The sequence below is a fragment of the Quercus suber genome, unplaced genomic scaffold (genome assembly GCF_002906115.3).
Source record: "Quercus suber isolate HL8 unplaced genomic scaffold, Cork oak 2.0 scaffold_11, whole genome shotgun sequence".
In the NCBI taxonomy this organism is placed as follows: domain Eukaryota; kingdom Viridiplantae; phylum Streptophyta; class Magnoliopsida; order Fagales; family Fagaceae; genus Quercus; species Quercus suber.
In genome coordinates, this window is record NW_027069477.1 from 1780456 (window position 1) to 1799755 (window position 19300).

Consider the following 19300-nt stretch of genomic DNA (forward strand, 5'->3'; position numbering starts at 1 on the left):
AGCTATTGTCACTTACCCTTTGTGCAGTGAAGATAGCGAAACTTCCTCACATCCGGTTCTATACTGCCCCCTTGTTAGAGCAGTGTGGCATGGTTTTGTTCTTCCTATCAGAACTACGGAAGAAACTCAACCAGATTGAGGTTAATTAATGGCAGGCCAGTTGTGTCTTAGATAATAAAAAGTTGGAACAAGACAATATGATTTACTTGCAAGCCATTTTCACCACCCTCTGGACAATCTGGAATGACAGAAACCAGGCCGTAAGGGAAGTGCCCCAATCCAACTGATGTTTTACTCACATCCCAAACTCTCATGCAGATACCAAGAAGCTTAAGCTTAAGCTTAAATCAACCCTCTCAGCAAGAGTGTCAAAACAAAGATGGGATGAGGGTGGGGGGGAGTTATCAGGAACTAGCAGCTATAATCAAGATTGATGGGAAGAGAAACAAGAAATTTAGAAGAAGTGGGCATGCTTATGAAGCTAAGAACAATGAAGGAACCAGAATGTTTGTAGGATGTAATAGTACTGGAGCCTCAACTACTAACATGGCAATTCAGGAAGCATTGGAGGCAAGCTTACAAGATAATAATTTAGGCTGTCGACACATCATTGTACTCACTGGCAGCAAGAACTTGGAACGGATCTGCAACAAGAAGAAAAGTCCCCACTGGAGAGAGCCAGCATTGCTGACAGACCTCCAATTCCTCTAACTCATCACTGCCAGGTACAACCAGCAATTTTGTATTGCTGAACTTGATATATTTGCCTTTTGTCATATGCTAATGTGGGTATTGAAATTTTTTTTTTCAAAATGCGTATTAAATTTTGGGTGTTCCATTTATAACCAAAGAGAGAACTATTGTTGCTCAGACGACCTCTTTCAGGAACTTACCATAAATTTAAACCACAACTTAGATTTATACATGAACTTTTTTTATCGGTAAAAAATTATAAATAAACTTTATATGCTGATATCCAGAGATAAAATGTCCATATACAGCCAAAAGCATGCCTTGACCTCTGTTGTATATCCTCTTTATTTATTAATTTTTTGTGTAACAAAATGTCCATCTGTATGTGGAGTTGCTAAGAGAAAATGTAAAATTAGCTACTTTAAACTGAACAATGCCTGGCATACAGTTATGAACAGTATTAAAACAGGAAGCTCTTCAGGTTACACGAATTAGAAGCACTACCATGATGAAAATACATGTCATTGCAAAGATCGCAAGCCATGTGAAGCACGATGTCTTAGAGCTCTCAGAGTATATCTTCATGGCTCGCACATTGGCACGCCCAGTACTTGCCAAGCTATGCTCAACAGCTTGCTCAGTAGAATCAAGTATCTGCACTCAGCATAATCAAGTTATGAGACTACTTGATCATCAATCAACACCAAAAACATGAAACAGAAAAAGGTGAAAGCTATTTAACAAGATTAAGAACTCAATCATTATTGTTCAGGGTAAACATAGTAATGATGTGATTACAATAAGATCCTCCCAAGAGAACACCATGTGATTTAAATATGATCCTTCCAAGAGAACGACACCATGGGATGAATAGGCATGTATTCAAGTTTCTATCAAAGGACACACCCAGTGCATAACAACTGTGTTGACAATCCAAGAGAATAAAGAAATTGTGGTGGAGGTGAAAGAGGGATCTATAATGGCCGATAATGTTTTTGTTACAGTACAGGGTGGTGGAGTGATGGAAAACCCTGGGGTGACTAGACTCCAAATGAAGGCAATGATATTGAGAATGTACAGACTTCAAAATAGTACCTGATTGCATTTAGTCAAAACCACATTCTTTTTACTTTCTTTTTACAACTATACAAGATAATCCCACTAATCCTGCACCCACCACAGATTGAATCCCAGACCTTGAAAATGAGAAGTATGACTACACTACAAGCTTACATCTCCCCCCTCCTCTTTTTACCCTTTTTAATGCGAACCAGACGTCCATGAAATTTTGTTAATAAAATCCTAGAGAAGAAAGAAAAAGAAATGAAGACAACAAAGGTATTTGTTCTTTGATTGGTAAGTCACACACATGTAGTGGATCTTGAACCCATGACTTGTCCTCTACTCTATTCTTGTAAGAAGAAAAAGGGTCATTTGAATGTAGCCTTGGCTCATGAATAGCGGCAATGAGCTAGCAGCAATGATGCAGTGAAAGAGGTGTGGTGTTATGGAGGCTGGAAGTTGGCATAAATGAAAAGCAGAACAGCAATGATGCAGTGAAAGAGGTGTGGCGTTATGGAGGCTGGAAGTTGGCATAAATGAAAAGCAGAACGGTGATGGTGGTAAAACTGATTTTTGTTGAAACTTAAAACAATTTAAAAACTCAACATATTATGTACTGCAAGTCACTATATTTAGTTATTATTGTAAAACAAATTGACTTCTTGGAGCATTCTCAATATTATTATGACATCATTTGTTTCAACGTTAATATTTTTTGAAAAATGAGTCAATTTTCAAGAAGTATTTTCTAAAAATCTATCTCATTTTTCTATATTTAGTAGCAATCTTAAAATGAGTTGGAAAACTATTTCTTGGCTTCCTTTATTTAGTTTGGCATGAGATAGAGTTGTTTTCCTGAAAATTTTAGTGGAAAACAACCTCTAAAAAATAAGCCATACCTTTTCTGTTGACCATAGATAGTTTTCCTTTGACCCATTTCTTATGATCCTACCAAACACTAGAAAACACGAAAAACTATATTCACATAAGGTTTCCATCGAAATGATCGAAGGTAACTAAGAAGAGTCAAGATATCCTAATCATACTATCATAGAAATGGTGAGATAACAAAAATTGGAAAATAAATCTTTAGAATGCCATATATCCACTTAATTCATGTTAGAAGTGTATAACATGCTCACAGAATTAATACCTCGAAGTTAGAATCAAACACTTCATGACTAGAGTCATTGCTCCCTGATCTCCATGCATAGTGAAGCAGGGCAACCAAAACAAAACTAAAACAACAGTAAAATAAAAAGGGATAGGACTTAGGAATCAACACCTAAGCTTGATTTGGAGTTAGCACCAAACAAGAAAAGCATTAGGCGTTAGCACTTAGGGTGTGGAACTAGAGTCAGCACCAGAGTACCTAACCAAAGAGAGACCAAAAGACCATTTTTTTTATTCATCAAAATATCAACCATTTCTTCAAGGATTTCAATAGGTTGCTTATAAAAGATTATTAAACCTAGCTCTAATTGGTATAGGAAACCCTAATTGCCTTATTACAAAAATAATCTTACTTCCAAATTAAAATTCTGTTAGTATAATAAACTACTAGGACCTAAAATATAAAAAACCAATTGACTTGCAAACATTTACAATACTAATTAAAAATTTTCTTGCATCTCCCGCATCACATAGTCATTGCTCTAAATCAACATGACTTTATACTTTGCAAACAGTGTGATTATAACATAGTACTTGCGAGGAAATGCTCAATTACTTAAAATGTAAGAAAAGGAAATGGTCCAACAAGAAGTTGAATATTGACATGGAAAAATTTTAAGATGCACTAAATGCAACTTCTTTAAACAAGTTATTGGGAGTTGAGATCAGTGAGTGACACTCCAACACTAAACTAAAATAGCTAGTAACTTCACCAAACAAATCGTTGGTAGTTGGGTTTTCAAGATCAGTAGGTAACTCTTACAGTTAACTATGTTAGCTTGACAAGGAGATCAGTACTCTGGAATGATGGAAAATTTTAGTACTTTGGGAACTGCCAAAGAGTCACACCAGGGTGGATCCTTTTCACCTTGTTTTCATTTGCATGGAAAACTAGGTAATATGGCTAGCAGAGAACTGCAGATTAAAGGAATGGAAACCCATTGAGGCATCAAGGAACAAACATCTAATTATCTGTTCCTTTCCTGATAATTTACTTGTAGTTTCAAAACAACAATTTGAACCCAAAGAAAAACATCTATTCCAAAGGCCAAGAGCTCTAGCACAAATGGCACTTCCTTCTCCAATAAGAATAGTTGAAGGGTGATGTTGTGCATTCATAACCCACTGGATATGTATATAACATTATAACTTACTAATAACGGGAGAAAGGGAAAACCGAAAACCAATTACAAAAGACCAAGAAAAACAGTTGGGATTAACCCTTAACCATTCAAGAGTGTTAAAGCACAACCAAAATTTTCTATACATAATATATAGTATAAGCAATCTCTTCTATCTTAAATTTTAGCATATGTAACCTCTATCCAAATAGAGATACTCCTTTACGAAATCCAACTATTAAAGGGATCATGGATTTAGTGCACGGCAAATCACCAAAATTCAAAACTTAGAACTCCATCAATAATGTTCTGTAACATTTCAAATTCTCCCTTTACAAAGGTAATTTAAGAAACCAAAAAAATTGAGTAAAATGCACTTACAACCTCTGAACTTTGGAGCAGTTGCACTTGCATCCCTGTGTTATTTTAGCCAATCTAGTACATAAACTATAGTACTATAGCACATAGACCCCCTTAACCTTTTTATTTTTTATTTTTTATTTTTTTACCAATTTAGTACATAAACTTTGGTACTGTAATAAATAGAATAGACCCTCTAAATTTTTATGTTGTTATAGTAAGACACCCTCATTTACATCATTTTTGTTAATGAGTTGGTGCAAAAAAGGTTAAACTTGATTGAAAGAAAAAATTTTAAGGGGATCTAACTAATACAGTATCAAAATTTATATACTAAATTGCCGAAAGAAAAAGTTTTTTTTGGGATAAGTATAGGGGCGAAACTGCAACTAACCCAAAGTTTGAGAGGTTTGAGAGGTGTAAGTGCATGTTATTTAAAAACCTTTATAAAAATGACTTTTTTTTTTTGGATAAGTAAGAAGAGAATATTATTGATAAAAGAATAGCAAGAGAAACACAAAGTTCACGGTATTGAACAAAGGAAAAGAAGAAATAAAAAGACAGAAGCATCCCCTAATCTATTCTAATAGATGAAAGAAAATCCAAAAGGGTAGAACAATCCGAATAACCCCAACATCGAGACCAATCAAAGAGGGTCCGCTGGCAATACTTTAATAACTGAACTACAATTTTTCCCTCATCCTCAAAAGACCGCCTATTCCATTTAGTCAAAATAGTCCACATTAAACAACTTGGAATCAAATCCCAAATATCAGAGCTATGCTTCCCAAGCCAATGATACCAGCAAAATAATAAGTCCACAACTGAACCTGGCATAACCCATTTGATCCCAAACAACCGAATCATATACATCCACAAAGAATGAGCAATCGGATAGAAAAGTAACAGGTGATCCACAGATTCCGCATTATTACAGCACAAACAACAACGATTCGCCAAAGGGCGATCACGAAGCATAAAATTATCCAAAGTTAGAATCTGACCATGGGCTGCTGTCCACATAAAAAAAGCCACCCTTTTAGGAACCTTAACTTTCCAAATTCCCTTCCAAGGGAAAGTGGAAGGAGCTACATTTCGAATCTTATGATAAAAGGACCAAGTATCAAACTTCCCACTACCATTAAGATCCCAACAAAGACTATGACTAAGTATCAAACTTTATAAATATGACTTTTTAAATGGCACAAAATTTTGGGATGTCCTAAAAATGAATAAAAGACTGTGACTAAGTATGATTTATGAAAGAACACCCTCCCCCTAAACACTATTTCATGGCAATGACCCTACGCCACAGATGCAAGGTTTCATGGCCATACCTCCAAAGCCATTTCCCTAATAGGGCCTGATTAAAAGGCGCCAACTTCCAAACTCCCAAACCACCCAACTCATGCGGTAAGAAAATCTTTTCCCAAGCCACCAATGGATATTTGAAACATTCAACTGTTGAACCGCACAAGAAGTTCCTTTGAATGTGTTCCAATCTAGTCGCCATAGCTTTAGGGATAGTAAAAAGGGAAAGGTAATAAGTAGGAAGGCTTGAAAGGGTACTCTTCAGCAAGGTGAGTCTACCACCCTTTGACAAATAAAGCTACTTCCAGCCTGAAAGCTTCTTATCCATCCTCTCAAGGATCGGATTCCAAAGAGAGGGTGTTTTGTACAAAGTACCCAAAGGCATACCCAAGTAAATCATAGGCAAACTTCCCACCCTGCATTGAAGGATATTAGCCAAAGACTGAATGTTACACACCTCCCCAATAGGGACAATTTCAATTTTCCCAACATTCACCTTCAAACCAGTAAAAGCTTGAAAACAAGTCAAAACCAGCCTAGTAGAAAGAACCTGCTCTCTAGAAGCATCACAGAAAAGAATGGTATCATCAGCAAATAGAAGGTGAGAGACACAGATACCAGTAGAATTAACGGGACCCACATGAAAACCCTGAATTAAACCCCATCCTTAGTTTTCTTCAGGATACGACTTAAAACCTCCATGATCAAAAGAAAGAGAAGGGGAGACATAGGATCACCTTGTCTGAGACCTCTAGAGCTACCAAAGAAACCAGCAGGAAATCCATTAACCAGAACTGAGAAGCGAACAGTAGAGACACAAGTCTTAAGCCATCTCCTCCATCTATCCCCAGAGACATATTGTCGTGTCCCATTTTAGTGCATAGACTAAATATAGAGCCATGACTCATACATCATGCGAGCTTATGTGGATCAAGAATCATCTAGACGAATTGAGTTTTATAGTACAATTGTCCATGACTATGTACCATGACCACCAAGCAACAATTCACATCACTTTCAACCTAGTGTTCTATGGGTGGACCAAACATATAGAGGTAGATTGTCATCATGTTCAAGGAAGAGAGGAAAGTGGTCTGATTCCTACCCATATGTCTCCACAAGGGCTCAAGTTATTGTGCAGGACTCATTAAGACTTGTTATGTAAAAATTTGAGGTTATATGATACCTATACTTCAACTTTAATGAGAGTGTTATGACTAATACTTCAGTCTCATGTTTCATATATTATGATTTCCGTTCATAAAAAAAAATAACCTCCATTACAAAAGCACACTAGGCAACGAAACCCTAGTAAACACAAAGTACACTAAAAGCAAGAGCTAAAAAAATTAACACAAAATCTTGGCATCTAGGACTGCAAGCCTGCAACATCAGCATTACCCACGGCAAAGCCCTGAAAATAACTGAATTGCGAAAACAAATTCGCCTAGCCGACCTCAAACACCCCGACAGCTATAAAAACCTCGTTTGCATCAAATAAACCTCAACTCTAACAGAAATTTAGTAGTAATCAAATTTCAACAAACAAAAAAATAGAGCAACAACCTTCCACATCCGAAAATTTTCAAATTCCAATGATTGTTTTTACCAGATTTATCGATAAAAGCTGAATTCGCATAGTTAGAATTCCTAAATTCCTATCTTGTGTTAGGCATGTCAGAACTATATCAGTATTTATTATTATCAGAAACATAATTAGAGTCATAATTCACACTGAAACAGCAAATTCAATTAAATTTTTTATATGGTGAAGAGGCTTACCGGGTCGGATATCCACCGGTGGATTTGGCTATTTCGGTTCTGAGAACTGTCGAACCGGAGAGCAAGCCGTTAACTTAGGTCACCTAACGAGAAAAAGCTGACCTACAATGCAAGCCTATGAGTTTAAAACGAACCGAAACGTTTTTTTTTTTTTTTTTTTGCTTTTCTGTTTTTTAGTCCCTTTAATTTCTTATCCTTCCATTTTTTTTTTTTTCAAACTTTTATGGATTTTTTTTTTAGTTAATGTCTGTTTGGCATTAACTTATAAGCGTTTTTTTTTTTTTGAAACAATTCAACTTTTAGCTTTTATGTACCATTTTTTAAAACTTTACTTTTTTTTTTTTTGCTTTTTCCAAATACAAATATACTTTTCTCAAATATTAAAAAATAAAAATAAGATCCTCAACCAAAAAAAAAAAAACAATCAAATAGCCGTTACTTTTAGTCAACTTTTGTTTTTTAAAGTTTAATTACAAGTTGAGTCCCATTAATTATTGAAAATATGCAAATGGCCTATTGTTATGATGCTTTTAATCAAATTCAAATTCGGCAAAGAATTTTTTTTTCATTCTTGAAAATTGAAATATAGTCTATGGTCAATTTCCATCCGTACAATTTAAAAAGGTTATATATTTTTTTCTTTGAAAAATTAAATTGTTACTCATTTTGCTATTTCATTGATTTTTTTTTCTTTTTTTTGCTAAATAAAAAAAATGTCTCCAATGTGAGTTCATTAACTTCATGCTAAATGACGATAATGAGTAATACCATGTATAACACACGAGTCTTACTCAGATTATCGTTCAAACCACTCCTCTTTGGGTACTAGGACAATTACTCCTGTTACTTCATTGACTTTCATTGAAATTTTTTATCCGTTGATATTACATAATGTATATTTATAGACAATAAAATAGAACCTAGAATTTTATTTGAGGGATGAAAAGAAAATTTCAACCTTCAACTTTTTAATAGAAATTTCAATTTTTTTCAAAATGTATTCTTAGTTCGATTATAAACCTATAAGTCTATAAGTTGAAATAGACCGAGTGGCTCCTTTTATTTTATTTTTTTCCGGTTTTATTTCAAATTCCTATGCTTTTCTTTTTCTTTTTCTTTTTTTTTTTTACATATACTTCATTTTTTTATATTTACTTTATTGGACAAAATCCTTTCTCTCAAAAAAAAAAAAATGACCAACCAATTAGCTGTTAGTCAACTTAAAAAAAAAAAAAAAAAAAGTTAATTACAAGCTGAGTCCCCAAGCTTAAACAAGAGTTGTAATGTCCCATTAATTATTGAAAATATGCAAATTTGCTATTGTTATTTTTCTAAAATCAAATTCAATTTTGGCAAGAATATTTTTTTTGTTCTTGAAAATTAAAATATAGTAAATGTTATATCCCTTCAATTTAAAAAGTTATATTTTTGTAATTGGAAATATAAAATGTTACTCATTTCGTCATTCCATAAAAAATAAAAAAATAAAAAATTCATTGAAACTTAACAAGAGTGGACGAAATAATAAAAGTATAAAATTTTAAATTTCTAGGGACAAAAAAAGAACCTAGAATACATTTGAGGGATGAAAAGAAAATTTTCTCCTTCAACTTTTTAATTGAAGTTTCAATTTCTATAAAATGTGTCCCTAGGCTAGTTGTATTTTACATGTGTTATTTTAAAATACGTATTCTACCCTCAGGATCTGAGAGAGAGAGAGAGAGAGAGAGAGAGAGAGAGAACCACTCCAACAATTAAATTGGTCATTGATTGGAATTGATACATTAGATTAGGATCCTCCATAACTCTAGCATGATGTTACTAAAATCCTATTCATCAATTTTAAAATGAGTTGAATAGATTTTGCTACATCATCAACATTAAATAAACATCAACTATCACAATTTTGGTATTTATTTAAATGGTTAATAAGATATGTGGGAGATTTTTTTCCACCGCAAGCTCTTTGTCTGCTTTGGGGAGCCAAGCCCGCACAGTTTTATATGTGCCGCACTCATGCTTTATATGTGTTTGGCACTTGCATGAGTGTACCACTACTACACATGTAAAGCATGAGTGGGGCGTTTCTCTTGCTGATGTGGGACTAAGGTATCAAGCCTCAAAGGTGAAAATCCTGACCTCTCACGTTGCTTGAGAACAAAACCATGAGGGCTTGGCTCCCCAAAGCGGACAAAGAGTTGACTAAAAAACATCCCCCACAAGATATTATCCAAAAAAAAATTTGTTAATAACATGACACAATCTAATTCACTCATTTCAGAATGACTAGATAAGATTTTAGAAACTCTACCATAAAGTTATCCTAAAGGATTTTAATCATGATACATCAATGTTTAAAGGGTATATAGTTATTACACCTCTTATATGGCTATAGTAACCATGGAGCCGCAACTAAAACAATAACAGCATGGGTGGGTCATGGAGATATTGGAAATGCTCGAGTCTTAACTTTGGGGGTTTGATATAAGGTGAATTGATTATAGTTTTTAGGTGTGGTAATTTTCCAAGTCCCTGTTGACTTTGTCTCCTCCTTCCTTGGCATTCCTTTCTCCTTTTTTTTATTTAAAATTTTAAAGCAATACAATGTTGATCATCTAACCTTGAACAAGTGGAATTCTCATCGATAGACTGACAAACCAAAGAAAATCTTCTCAAAACAGGCAGCGTGGTTGGCAGAGCAAACTTAGTAAGTAATGGGGTAGGTTGTTGGAAATGCTGCGCAAGAGTTAGATATCAGCTCAGCTACCCACAGAATCTTAACAAAATTTGGAAGTCTTGTGCCCTTTTTGGCAAAAATGGCTTGGATAGGTTTATCAAAAAAGGACAGCTTTATGTTCCAATCTCCCAAGGGTTGAAGTATAAGGTACATCCAAATGGGCTAAGGTGCAGGAACTTCTTGAAAGCCCCCATGGACTTGCCCCAACTTAGAAAAATTCCCTCACTAAGGGAGCTTGTATCCTAATAACTAATGAGCAAGGGGAAAGCACAAAAATTTAGGAGGCCCCTTTGGTCTCGGATTATTGGAGGTGATATCAAAACCTAAAAATGAAGGATTGATCACTCGTACTTGATATCGTCTCAATTAATACAACAAGATCACTAGGGTTGATTTTTTCAACATTAACATTTTGAAAAATGATATGTCTACAACATTTTTACAACAAATTTTAAGTGGCAGGTTGTTACTGGTTGTTATTGTTAGGGCAAAAAAGTAATCTTAATGTTAGTTTCAAATTTGAACCAATAATAACTAACCACCTGTGATTTGTTGTAAAATTGTTGTAGTCGTAACATCTCTCTAACATTTTAAGGAAAATAAATTATTTTCCAAAGAACATTTTTAAAAAAAATTACTTTATTTTTCTATATTTGATAACAACTTTAAAATGAGTTAAGAAACTATCTCTTGATTTCCCTTATATAGTTTTGCGTGAGATAAATTTTTTTTTTATTTAACTTCATATGAGATAGAATTGTTTTCCCAAAAAATTTAGTTGAAAACAACTCTATCTCATGTTAAGCTAAGTAAGGAAAGTTAAGAGATAGTTTTCTTTTAACTCATTTTTTTCGATACTAAAATATATACAAAAATACCAAAAACTATCTTCACATAAGGGTTTTTTTTTTTTTTTTTAATAAAACAAACGTTACCAAGACAATAATTATGATCCCAATAGGCTCCTAGGAATAGCAAGACAAATGGATTTGGAACTTAAATCCAAGCGAGACATTTAGGGTCTATTTGGATACCATTTATTTTGCTAAAACTGAAAACTTATTACTGAAAGTACTATAGATAAAGGTAAAAGTTAGTTGAAATAGTATAGCATGGCTCATGAATAGTACCAAAAAGTGCAGTAAGACCCATAAATAATAGCAAAAATAAGCTGAATAGTAAAATAATTTTAATTTTTCATTGTTATCCAAACACAAACACATACAGTGAAATTTATGTATTGTATAGCTAGAAGACAAACTAACTCAATGAAGGAAACGTTCATTAAAAAAAAAAAAAAAAAAAAGTTCATCAAAAACTTAATGAAGGAAACCAACTGAGAGGAAGAATTTGGAAAACTAAAGTGCATGAGATGCTTAAAGTGTCTCTTTAGAGGATTGCATCACCGCCCATGATTAGATAAGCTACTTGTTTTTGTTTCGATATAACATTTTTTTTTTAAATGAAACATTTTTCAAAAAGTATTTTTTAGAAAAATTATTTCATTTTTTCATATTTAATGGCAACTTTAAACTTAATTGGAAAACTATCTCTTAACTTCTCTTATTTAGTTTTGTGTAATTTAAAGTTGTTTTCCACAAAATTTTAGTGGAGGAAAAAAACTCTATCTCATATCAAATTAAATAAGGAAAGTTAAGAGATAGTTTTCCTTTAATCTATTATTTTTCAATACTACCAAATACAAGAAAATACCAAAAAAAAAAACATATCTTCACATTCGATTTTCCATTGAGACAAACAAAAACCTCTGATTATAAATTGCCTTATATGTAAGGGTGGCAATTTTTATCCAAATCCCTTAATCCACCCATGGCCAACTTAATTTGGGTAAGTCAACCCAATCCAATTAACATTTTGGGTTAAATGGATAAATATCCATTAGGTAATCTAGTTAAATGGGTTTTAACGGGTAAACTCAGTGGGTACCAATATAAGATTACCAATTTTTTTTCCTCCCAAATCAGGAGAAAAACTGTGGAGAGAAAATTGCTCTCCCAGCACTTTTCCAGAAATGCCCTTAAACACAACGACTACAAACACAAACACAACGGCTAAAACCACAACAATCTTTCTCTCAAACATCTCTAAACTCAAGCATAATCAAGCGTAATCAGATTATCACAATACAAACTTAAAAACACAATTTTAAAATTAATCAAATCATAACAATAAAAGGAAAAAAAAAAAACAAAATAGAGAAGACAGAAGCCATCTGACCCATCTGGACTGCGTTGGGGACGAAGATGAACGACGACTCTGGCTGGGCAATTGCTGTTCTTGAGACTTGAATGAGGGAGAAGAAGAAAAAGAAGGGGGTGGGGATAGAGATAAGACGTGTGTGGAGGAGATAGCGTAGGAAAAAAAAAACGAATGGATGAAATGAGAAAAAAAAAAACACACACACACACACATAGAAGAGCGAGCTGGAGAAGAAAAGAAAGAGAGAGGATGTGTTAAGACTTGTGAAGGAAAGAGAAGAAGAAAAAGAAAGGGGTGGGGATAGAGATAAACGTGTGTGGAGGAGATAGCATAGAAAGAAAAAAAAAAAACGAATTGATGAAATGAAAAGGGGAAAAGGAGAAATAATATAAAGAATAAAAGATCCTATTTGAGAAATATTATTACAATATTTTCACCACAAATTTTAAGTAATAGATTGTTATTAGTTAATATTGATGAGTAAAAAATAATTTTAGTAGTGGGTTCAAATTAGAACTAGTAACAACTTTCCACATAAATTTTGTTATGAAATTATTGCGAAAAATGTGGTGGACATGTAACACTTTTTTTGTTGGTCAATTTTATATTATTTAATGAGTACAAATAAATCTATTTTTTACCAATTATATAACAAGGGTATAATAGTAAATTTATATAAACTATATTTTCTATCCTCTCATTTTTTTCTCTAACCAAACAAAAGAGTTTTCCACCCTCCCACTTTTTCACTCCTCCAACCAAACACACAAGAGAGAAAACTAAATATTTTCCATCCTCCCACTTTTCCACTCCCACATCCAAATGGACCCTAAAGAGAAAAGTTTTTTCTTTGATTTTCTTTTCATTTTCTCAACCAGCAAATGAATCCTAAGCCTTTAATTCTATCTCTCGCACACTTTTGGAAGATGTTTAGTGTTAATACTTAATATTGTAGAGAGGCCAATTGGGCAACCCATAAGCTTGCCATTTTTTTTTTAGAAACAAATACATACACAAAAGAGAGAGGGGATGAGACTAAATAGAGAGGTCAATTAGGCAACCAACAAACTTGCCACTTGGTTGTTTCCCAAATATTTTGATCATTGCTGTAAAAAATTACACCTTTTATTTAAAAATTTCATGTGTTTTAAATATAATGAAATTTATTAACATCAAGGGTAATGTGCCTATTTCCAATAAATACATTGCTTGATTTTTATACTTTGAGGATGTTACAATTGACCTCATAGTTTTGGGAGAAAAATACAATTAAACTTTATGGTTTTTTTTTTTTTTTTTGGGAGGTAAAGATAGGAGGAGATTAATGATGCATTGAAAATAGTCAGAAACACAAGCATATTGCAAATATAGGAGACTCCAATCTTGGAGATTCTAAGTATTTTAATTTCTAACTCCTTGAATATTGTTGATGCTCACTTTTGACAAAGGGCCCAATAGTAGAAGAAGCCCAACAATATAGAGAAGGTTGGAAAGGGAAAATAGTAAAGGAGTAAGGAAGCAAGTCCAGCAGGCTAAAATGGCAGGATTGGTAGCCAGCAGGCCCACAGAAAAAAATAAAAAAATAAAAGGTAAATAGGGAGTAAATGGGTTGAGAAGCCCAAGGAATAAAGCAGTAAGCCCATGAGAATAATAAGAGGTAAAAAGGAAGTAAATGGGCCGGAGAAGCCCGAGAATTGAATTAGTAAACTCATTGGGTTGGCTTAAAGGCCAGTAAGCCTGAAAAGTAACTTGAGGTAAGGATGTGGTAATTGGGCCAAGAAAGCCCAAAGGATATAGCAAAGAGCCCATTGGAGTAAAAAATGTAAAGAAGAAATAAATGGGCCAAGGAAGCTCTAGGAATGAAATAATGACATGGGCTAGCACAGCAAGAATGTTGGCCAATAAAGCCCAAAAGAGGTAAAGATGTGGAAATTGAGCCAATGAGGCCCTGAGTAAAAGATTGATAAAGAAGTGGACTGGCACGGCAGGAGCATTAGCCTGTAAGCCCACGGGGTAACAAGAAGCAAAATGAGAGGTAAAGTTATAGCATGTATGATGAAGTGGTATGGCAGGATCTACAGCCAAGAGGGCCACAGACGCAAAAAAGAAAAGAACATAGGCTCGGCAGGAAGATGAGGGCCTTCACCTAAGCAATGCCCAATCCCAAGGAAGGGGTGAAAGGCAGGGAACATGAGCCTAAAGATCATACATCCTTCACACCACAGGAAATAAACACCAACCAAGATGTACAGCAGAATCAAACAAACACGGAGGCAATAGGAATGGTGTGAAGGCCAGAAAGAAACAAATTCAAACGAAGTGGAGCATGCACAAAGGGCCAATGCACCACCAACTTGTACGCAGCCAATACATGGGAGGTGGGCCACGGGTCAAGGTATTCAGAAGGTGTGGTCTGGCGATGGGGAGAAAGATGGGGCCTATTTTGGGATTCTCGCTCAAACTTCTTTGGGGAGAGATGTCCTATTGGGATGACATCTCACCCAAAAGAAGTAAATATGGGTTGGGACCACTTGATGCATGCCATAGAGGTAGGTAATGGAGAGGCTTGATCCTACCATGATAGATGGTATAAAAAGCGGTAGTCATGAATAGTAAAAAGGGAGGAGGAAAAAACAAAAGAAGAGAGATAGAACAAGAAAGGAAAAAGGAAATACAAAAATCAGAAAAGTATGAGTGAGAGGAATAGAGGCATGCATCAATAGACTACCTATTTCTCTCTCTCTCGATAGACCCATTCTTTGAGAGATTGATGATTGAAACTTAAACCATTTATGTCATTTTTCCAAAGTGCATAACTTCTATGGCAGGAGCCTTCTCTGAGGTTACTAACATTAGGGATCGGTTCCCTTCTTGGATTTCCATCTGCTGAGAAGCTAAGCTTACTTTTCTGGCAGACAAGTTTTTCTTTTATGCTTGCTGAGTGAATGGCTATAGTTATTAAACTACTTGCAGTAGTGTTATTATTCCGCCATAACTTTATCAAGCCATTTTTCCTTATTTAAGTGTTAATACTATTTGTTTAGTACTTTAGTTATTCTAACATACTGTATTCCTGCTATAATCGTAGTAGTTGTTTTTGTTGTGGGCACATCGTACACTCAATACCTCCACCAGAATGCATCCATACTAGGATGACTCAACTTGTGCACAAATTGGCTTAAAGTGAGTTTCATTTAGGCCAGCTCAAACTCTCTTACCTCAGATTTACGGGCCGCAATGCAACAGGAGAAACCAAAGCCCAACAACACAAAAGGCCCACCACAAATATCAACTAGTTGATGAAATAAAAAATCAAAACTCAAGATATAAAACAACATTAGACGGGTTAGATAAATACTCTCATTTTATTTAAACTTCAATTTTTCTAATTAGTTTGATTCTGATATCGTTTGTCACATTAGCCAATATGAGATGGGTTAGTTAAATATGATCATCTTAAAAGGATCATTCAAATTATAAGTAAGATTTTTTATAATGAATAAGTAAGATTTTCCATAATGACTTATATAGTTTAGATTTGTTTATTTATATACAATATGTTAATAATTATATACCCTCTTGCCAAGAGCTTAATAGCTCAATTGACATATTTTACTGTTTTTAACCAAAATGTTTAAAATTCAAAGCCTCACCTCTTCGTTGTATGTAACTATTGAAAATATAATAATATATACATTAACATCACCAACTTTCCTTTCCTCCTAAAAAAAAGTCACTGTTTTAATGAAGCGCTCAAAAAATGTGCTAAAAAAAAATGCAGAAGTGACTAGCAAAGGGTGAAGAGTCTAGTCACTTTGCAGTGCATTATTAACTTTATTATCACACTCCTAGCAAAGGGTGAAGTCTTGTCACTTTGCAGTGCATTATTAACTTTATTACCATACCCACTTATATATTACTACTTTTTATATATCCAACAAAAAAAGGTTTTGCTATTCTTTGTGGAAGTTGGTACCACCATGGGTCCCTGACCAGAATCTTCTTTTACTTATCTTTTTGGTAAGCGATTACTTCATTATTTTACTAATATATTTTGTTTTCTAAGCATGCAGCAAATGGGCGAAAGCGACAACAAGACAATGTTTTTTTTTTTTTTGGTGTTTGGTAGGCCACTCGGCTTCATATTAAACACATGTCAAAATCACTGAGTAGATGAGGAACCGAGTACTTGAAATTGCAAGGAGCTTACCTTTAAGACAATAAGATCTACTTCATAGATGGATGATATAACATGACTTACCATGTATATATGAGTCTAATCTATTTTACCAAATTAAATTTGACTAAATAAAATTTATACTATATTAGTTGAGGTCACGTAGGATTCGTTTTTGATTTGGCTAAGGTAACGTAAGTTTCATTTTTACTTTGGTAGATGAATATTTCAACAAATACTTTGGTCAAAAGTATTTTTAATTATGAATTTATGATGCATCTAGTTTGACCTTATCATCATCCTTCGTTTGTAAAAGAATTAGATGTTGAGATTGTGCAAAAAAAATTTTAATTCGGAATGAGAAGTAAAAGACAGCCATAAAATCATAACACTTGGACATCTTATTTCAAGTTTTTTTCTCTAAGTATGTACCATGTTACAAATTAAGCAATGTATAGAACTTATTAAGATGGACTAGGCAAGCAAGTAGACATTGACATTGGCAGTGCCTCTCTATCAGTATTCAATCTCAAGGCTGCCTTATTAGTATATAATTTCTTCACATTAGATCTCTGATCTTGTAGCAACCTCACTAAACTTCGTTTAGCATTTGCTCTAAATGGACAATTTGATGCCAAGAACCCGTCCACCAAGTGTAGGTAAGCCTCCAAGTCATGGCAACACGCCACGTCAGCATTCGGCTTCAAAAACGGAGACATTCTCGTATCGACACGTAGCTCTGCCCCGACGTGAGAGTATGCCAATGGCATGTTTTTGTCAAGCATGTCAAACACCCCTGCGACCTTTGAGTTCTTTAGCTTTTGGCCAAGCTCTTCGCTCACAAACATCCCGGGGACCCTAGTGATTACATCTTGGGAATTTACAATTCGTAACACTTTCACGTTTTTGGCATTGATGCGATTGGCAAAGGCTTTATTGCCCACGCGAGGTCCACCAAAAGAAAAAACTGCAACTTGTGGTACGTCTGGGGCACATGTACTTATTTCATCTGCTACTAATAAAGCCAGGGCTGCCCCAAGACTATGACCTGTGACTGTAATGCTTAAGGTCTCACCCTTGTACAAGTCCATGAGCCTTCGAACCTCTTCAACCACCGACTCAGCCAGGCTCGGCACGTGAGCTCCTCGAGTCTTGTAGAGGCTCAAGAACCCACATTCCGCCTTGGCTTGTCCGTGGTTTGGGTCGATATTATTGTTGTTGTTATTGTTATTGTTATCATTATCATCGTTATTGTCACCTGGAATTTGGACCAATTGTGCCCTCATGTTCTCGACCCACTCAAGACATGTGGCGGTGCCTCGGAGGGAGATGATGATGTCCCTCCTTCCCATCCTTTGGATCTCCCTCTTGTCATCACAAACAGCAACATACCCGATCCAACTAGACCGCTGGGTCATCCAGCCAAGATCCGGAGCAACATCATCCACCCATTTAGGCAAACCGACGGATGAGGTGGCGTAGAGACTCTTCGTCACTTTGTAAGTCCTATCAGGCAACGCCACGTGGCGGGGCAAAGGAGGTTCCTCAGCTGACATGGCCGGATTTGAATGGAAAGCATGATAAGCCGCTTGAATATACTCACCGTATTTCACCACTTCTCGGCGGAGATTCTCGTCGAGCGGGTCAAGAAGGCCCTTCCAATCATTGCTACCATGATATTCTCTCCATTTGCTACCAAGATGGTTCCTTGGAGAGTATTCAGCTGTCTTTGACAAGAGTCTTTGAAGCCTGTTCAGATGCCTTGGTGACATTTCCTCTGCGGCTTTCATTTCTGGCCAAAGTCTAGCCAAGTTAAGCCCTTCTAGTACACCTTTTCCTTTGTTTTCGACTGACCCATTGCTGGAATCATTAGGAAATGGCTGAGGGTCAAGTTGGTTTGGTGTGATTGGCTTTTGGAGGAGCTTATCGAGGTTGGCTATGTGCAATTTAGTTAACTCGGTGGATGATGTGTTTCGTTTCACAGAAGAAGAAGAAGAAGTTGGGAGTACTGTTCTTGTTAAAGGGTTTAGTGGAGAGGTTTGGCATTGAAAGCTGGCACGTCTGGCCTGAAAGAGGTTGGTGCTATGAGCTGGAAGCGTAGAACCGATCTGCATGGACATGGACTCAGAGAGAGAGAGAGAGATGAATGAGCAAAGAGAGGAGGAGTCAATGAGATATTGATACAAAGGGGAAGAGAGGAGAAGCGAGGAGAGAGAGAGAGAGAGAGACACACAGAAGGTTGAACCTTTAAACCAACTAAGATGGAATGGATCAAAGAGCGCGGTATATATAGAGTGAGTCTCTGCCAAATAGTCTTGGACTTGCTCGTTATTACAATCAGAACCATATTTTAAGTTTTGAATGATAATGTCAATAATAATATATAATATATAAATTCATGACAAAATAATAATAATAATAATATATAATGAGGAATTTTTCTAAAATATATTTATATAATGAATATGACATATCTTGCTCTCAAAATAAAAAGAAGCAAGGGATATGAAAAGTAATAGACAATATTGACCTTTTCTCTACGATGAAGGCTTATTCTTAAAAGTCTGCGACAGGCCCACAAGCTTGAAACGCCATCTCACTTTATCGCTTATTGACTCAAATATCCCTAGACTCATACTATTCCAAGTTCTCCCAACTTTGAGC

General features: G+C 35.2%; 2 protein-coding genes and 1 long non-coding RNA gene across 3 annotated transcripts; all 3 read right to left on the reverse strand.

Annotated features, from left to right (window-relative positions):
- Nucleotides 1–996: 996 nt before the first annotated feature.
- LOC136069820 (uncharacterized) lies at nt 997–5672 on the reverse strand. Its single transcript, XR_010631039.1, has 2 exons — nt 2655–5672; nt 997–1347 (listed from the first exon to the last, which is right to left on the reverse strand). It is a non-coding gene; the product is annotated as an uncharacterized LOC136069820 (long non-coding RNA).
- A 346-nt stretch (nt 5673–6018) lies between these two features.
- Nucleotides 6019–6592, reverse strand: LOC112036228 (uncharacterized). Its single transcript, XM_024069036.1, has 2 exons — nt 6458–6592; nt 6019–6369 (listed from the first exon to the last, which is right to left on the reverse strand). Exons 1-2 carry the CDS (start codon nt 6590–6592, stop codon nt 6019–6021), a joined length of 486 nt encoding a protein of 161 aa, XP_023924804.1.
- A 10422-nt stretch (nt 6593–17014) lies between these two features.
- LOC112036217 (phospholipase A1-Ibeta2, chloroplastic) lies at nt 17015–18888 on the reverse strand. Its single transcript, XM_024069029.2, has one exon. The coding sequence runs from the start codon at nt 18754–18756 to the stop codon at nt 17101–17103; it is 1656 nt and encodes a 551-aa protein (XP_023924797.1). The 5' UTR covers nt 18757–18888; the 3' UTR covers nt 17015–17100.
- Nucleotides 18889–19300: the final 412 nt, after the last annotated feature.

Bases quoted from the DNA above. Each gene is read 5' to 3' on its own strand.
- LOC112036228 (XM_024069036.1), bottom strand. From the start codon at position 6,592: ATGGGACACGACAATATGTCTCTGGGGATAGATGGAGGAGATGGCTTA. The intron at 6,370-6,457 runs GTGATCCTATGT...GGTTTAATTCAG, and splicing joins CTCTAGAGGTCTCAGACAAG to GGTTTTCATGTGGGTCCCGT.
- LOC112036217 (XM_024069029.2), bottom strand. From the start codon at position 18,756: ATGTCCATGCAGATCGGTTCTACGCTTCCAGCTCATAGCACCAACCTC.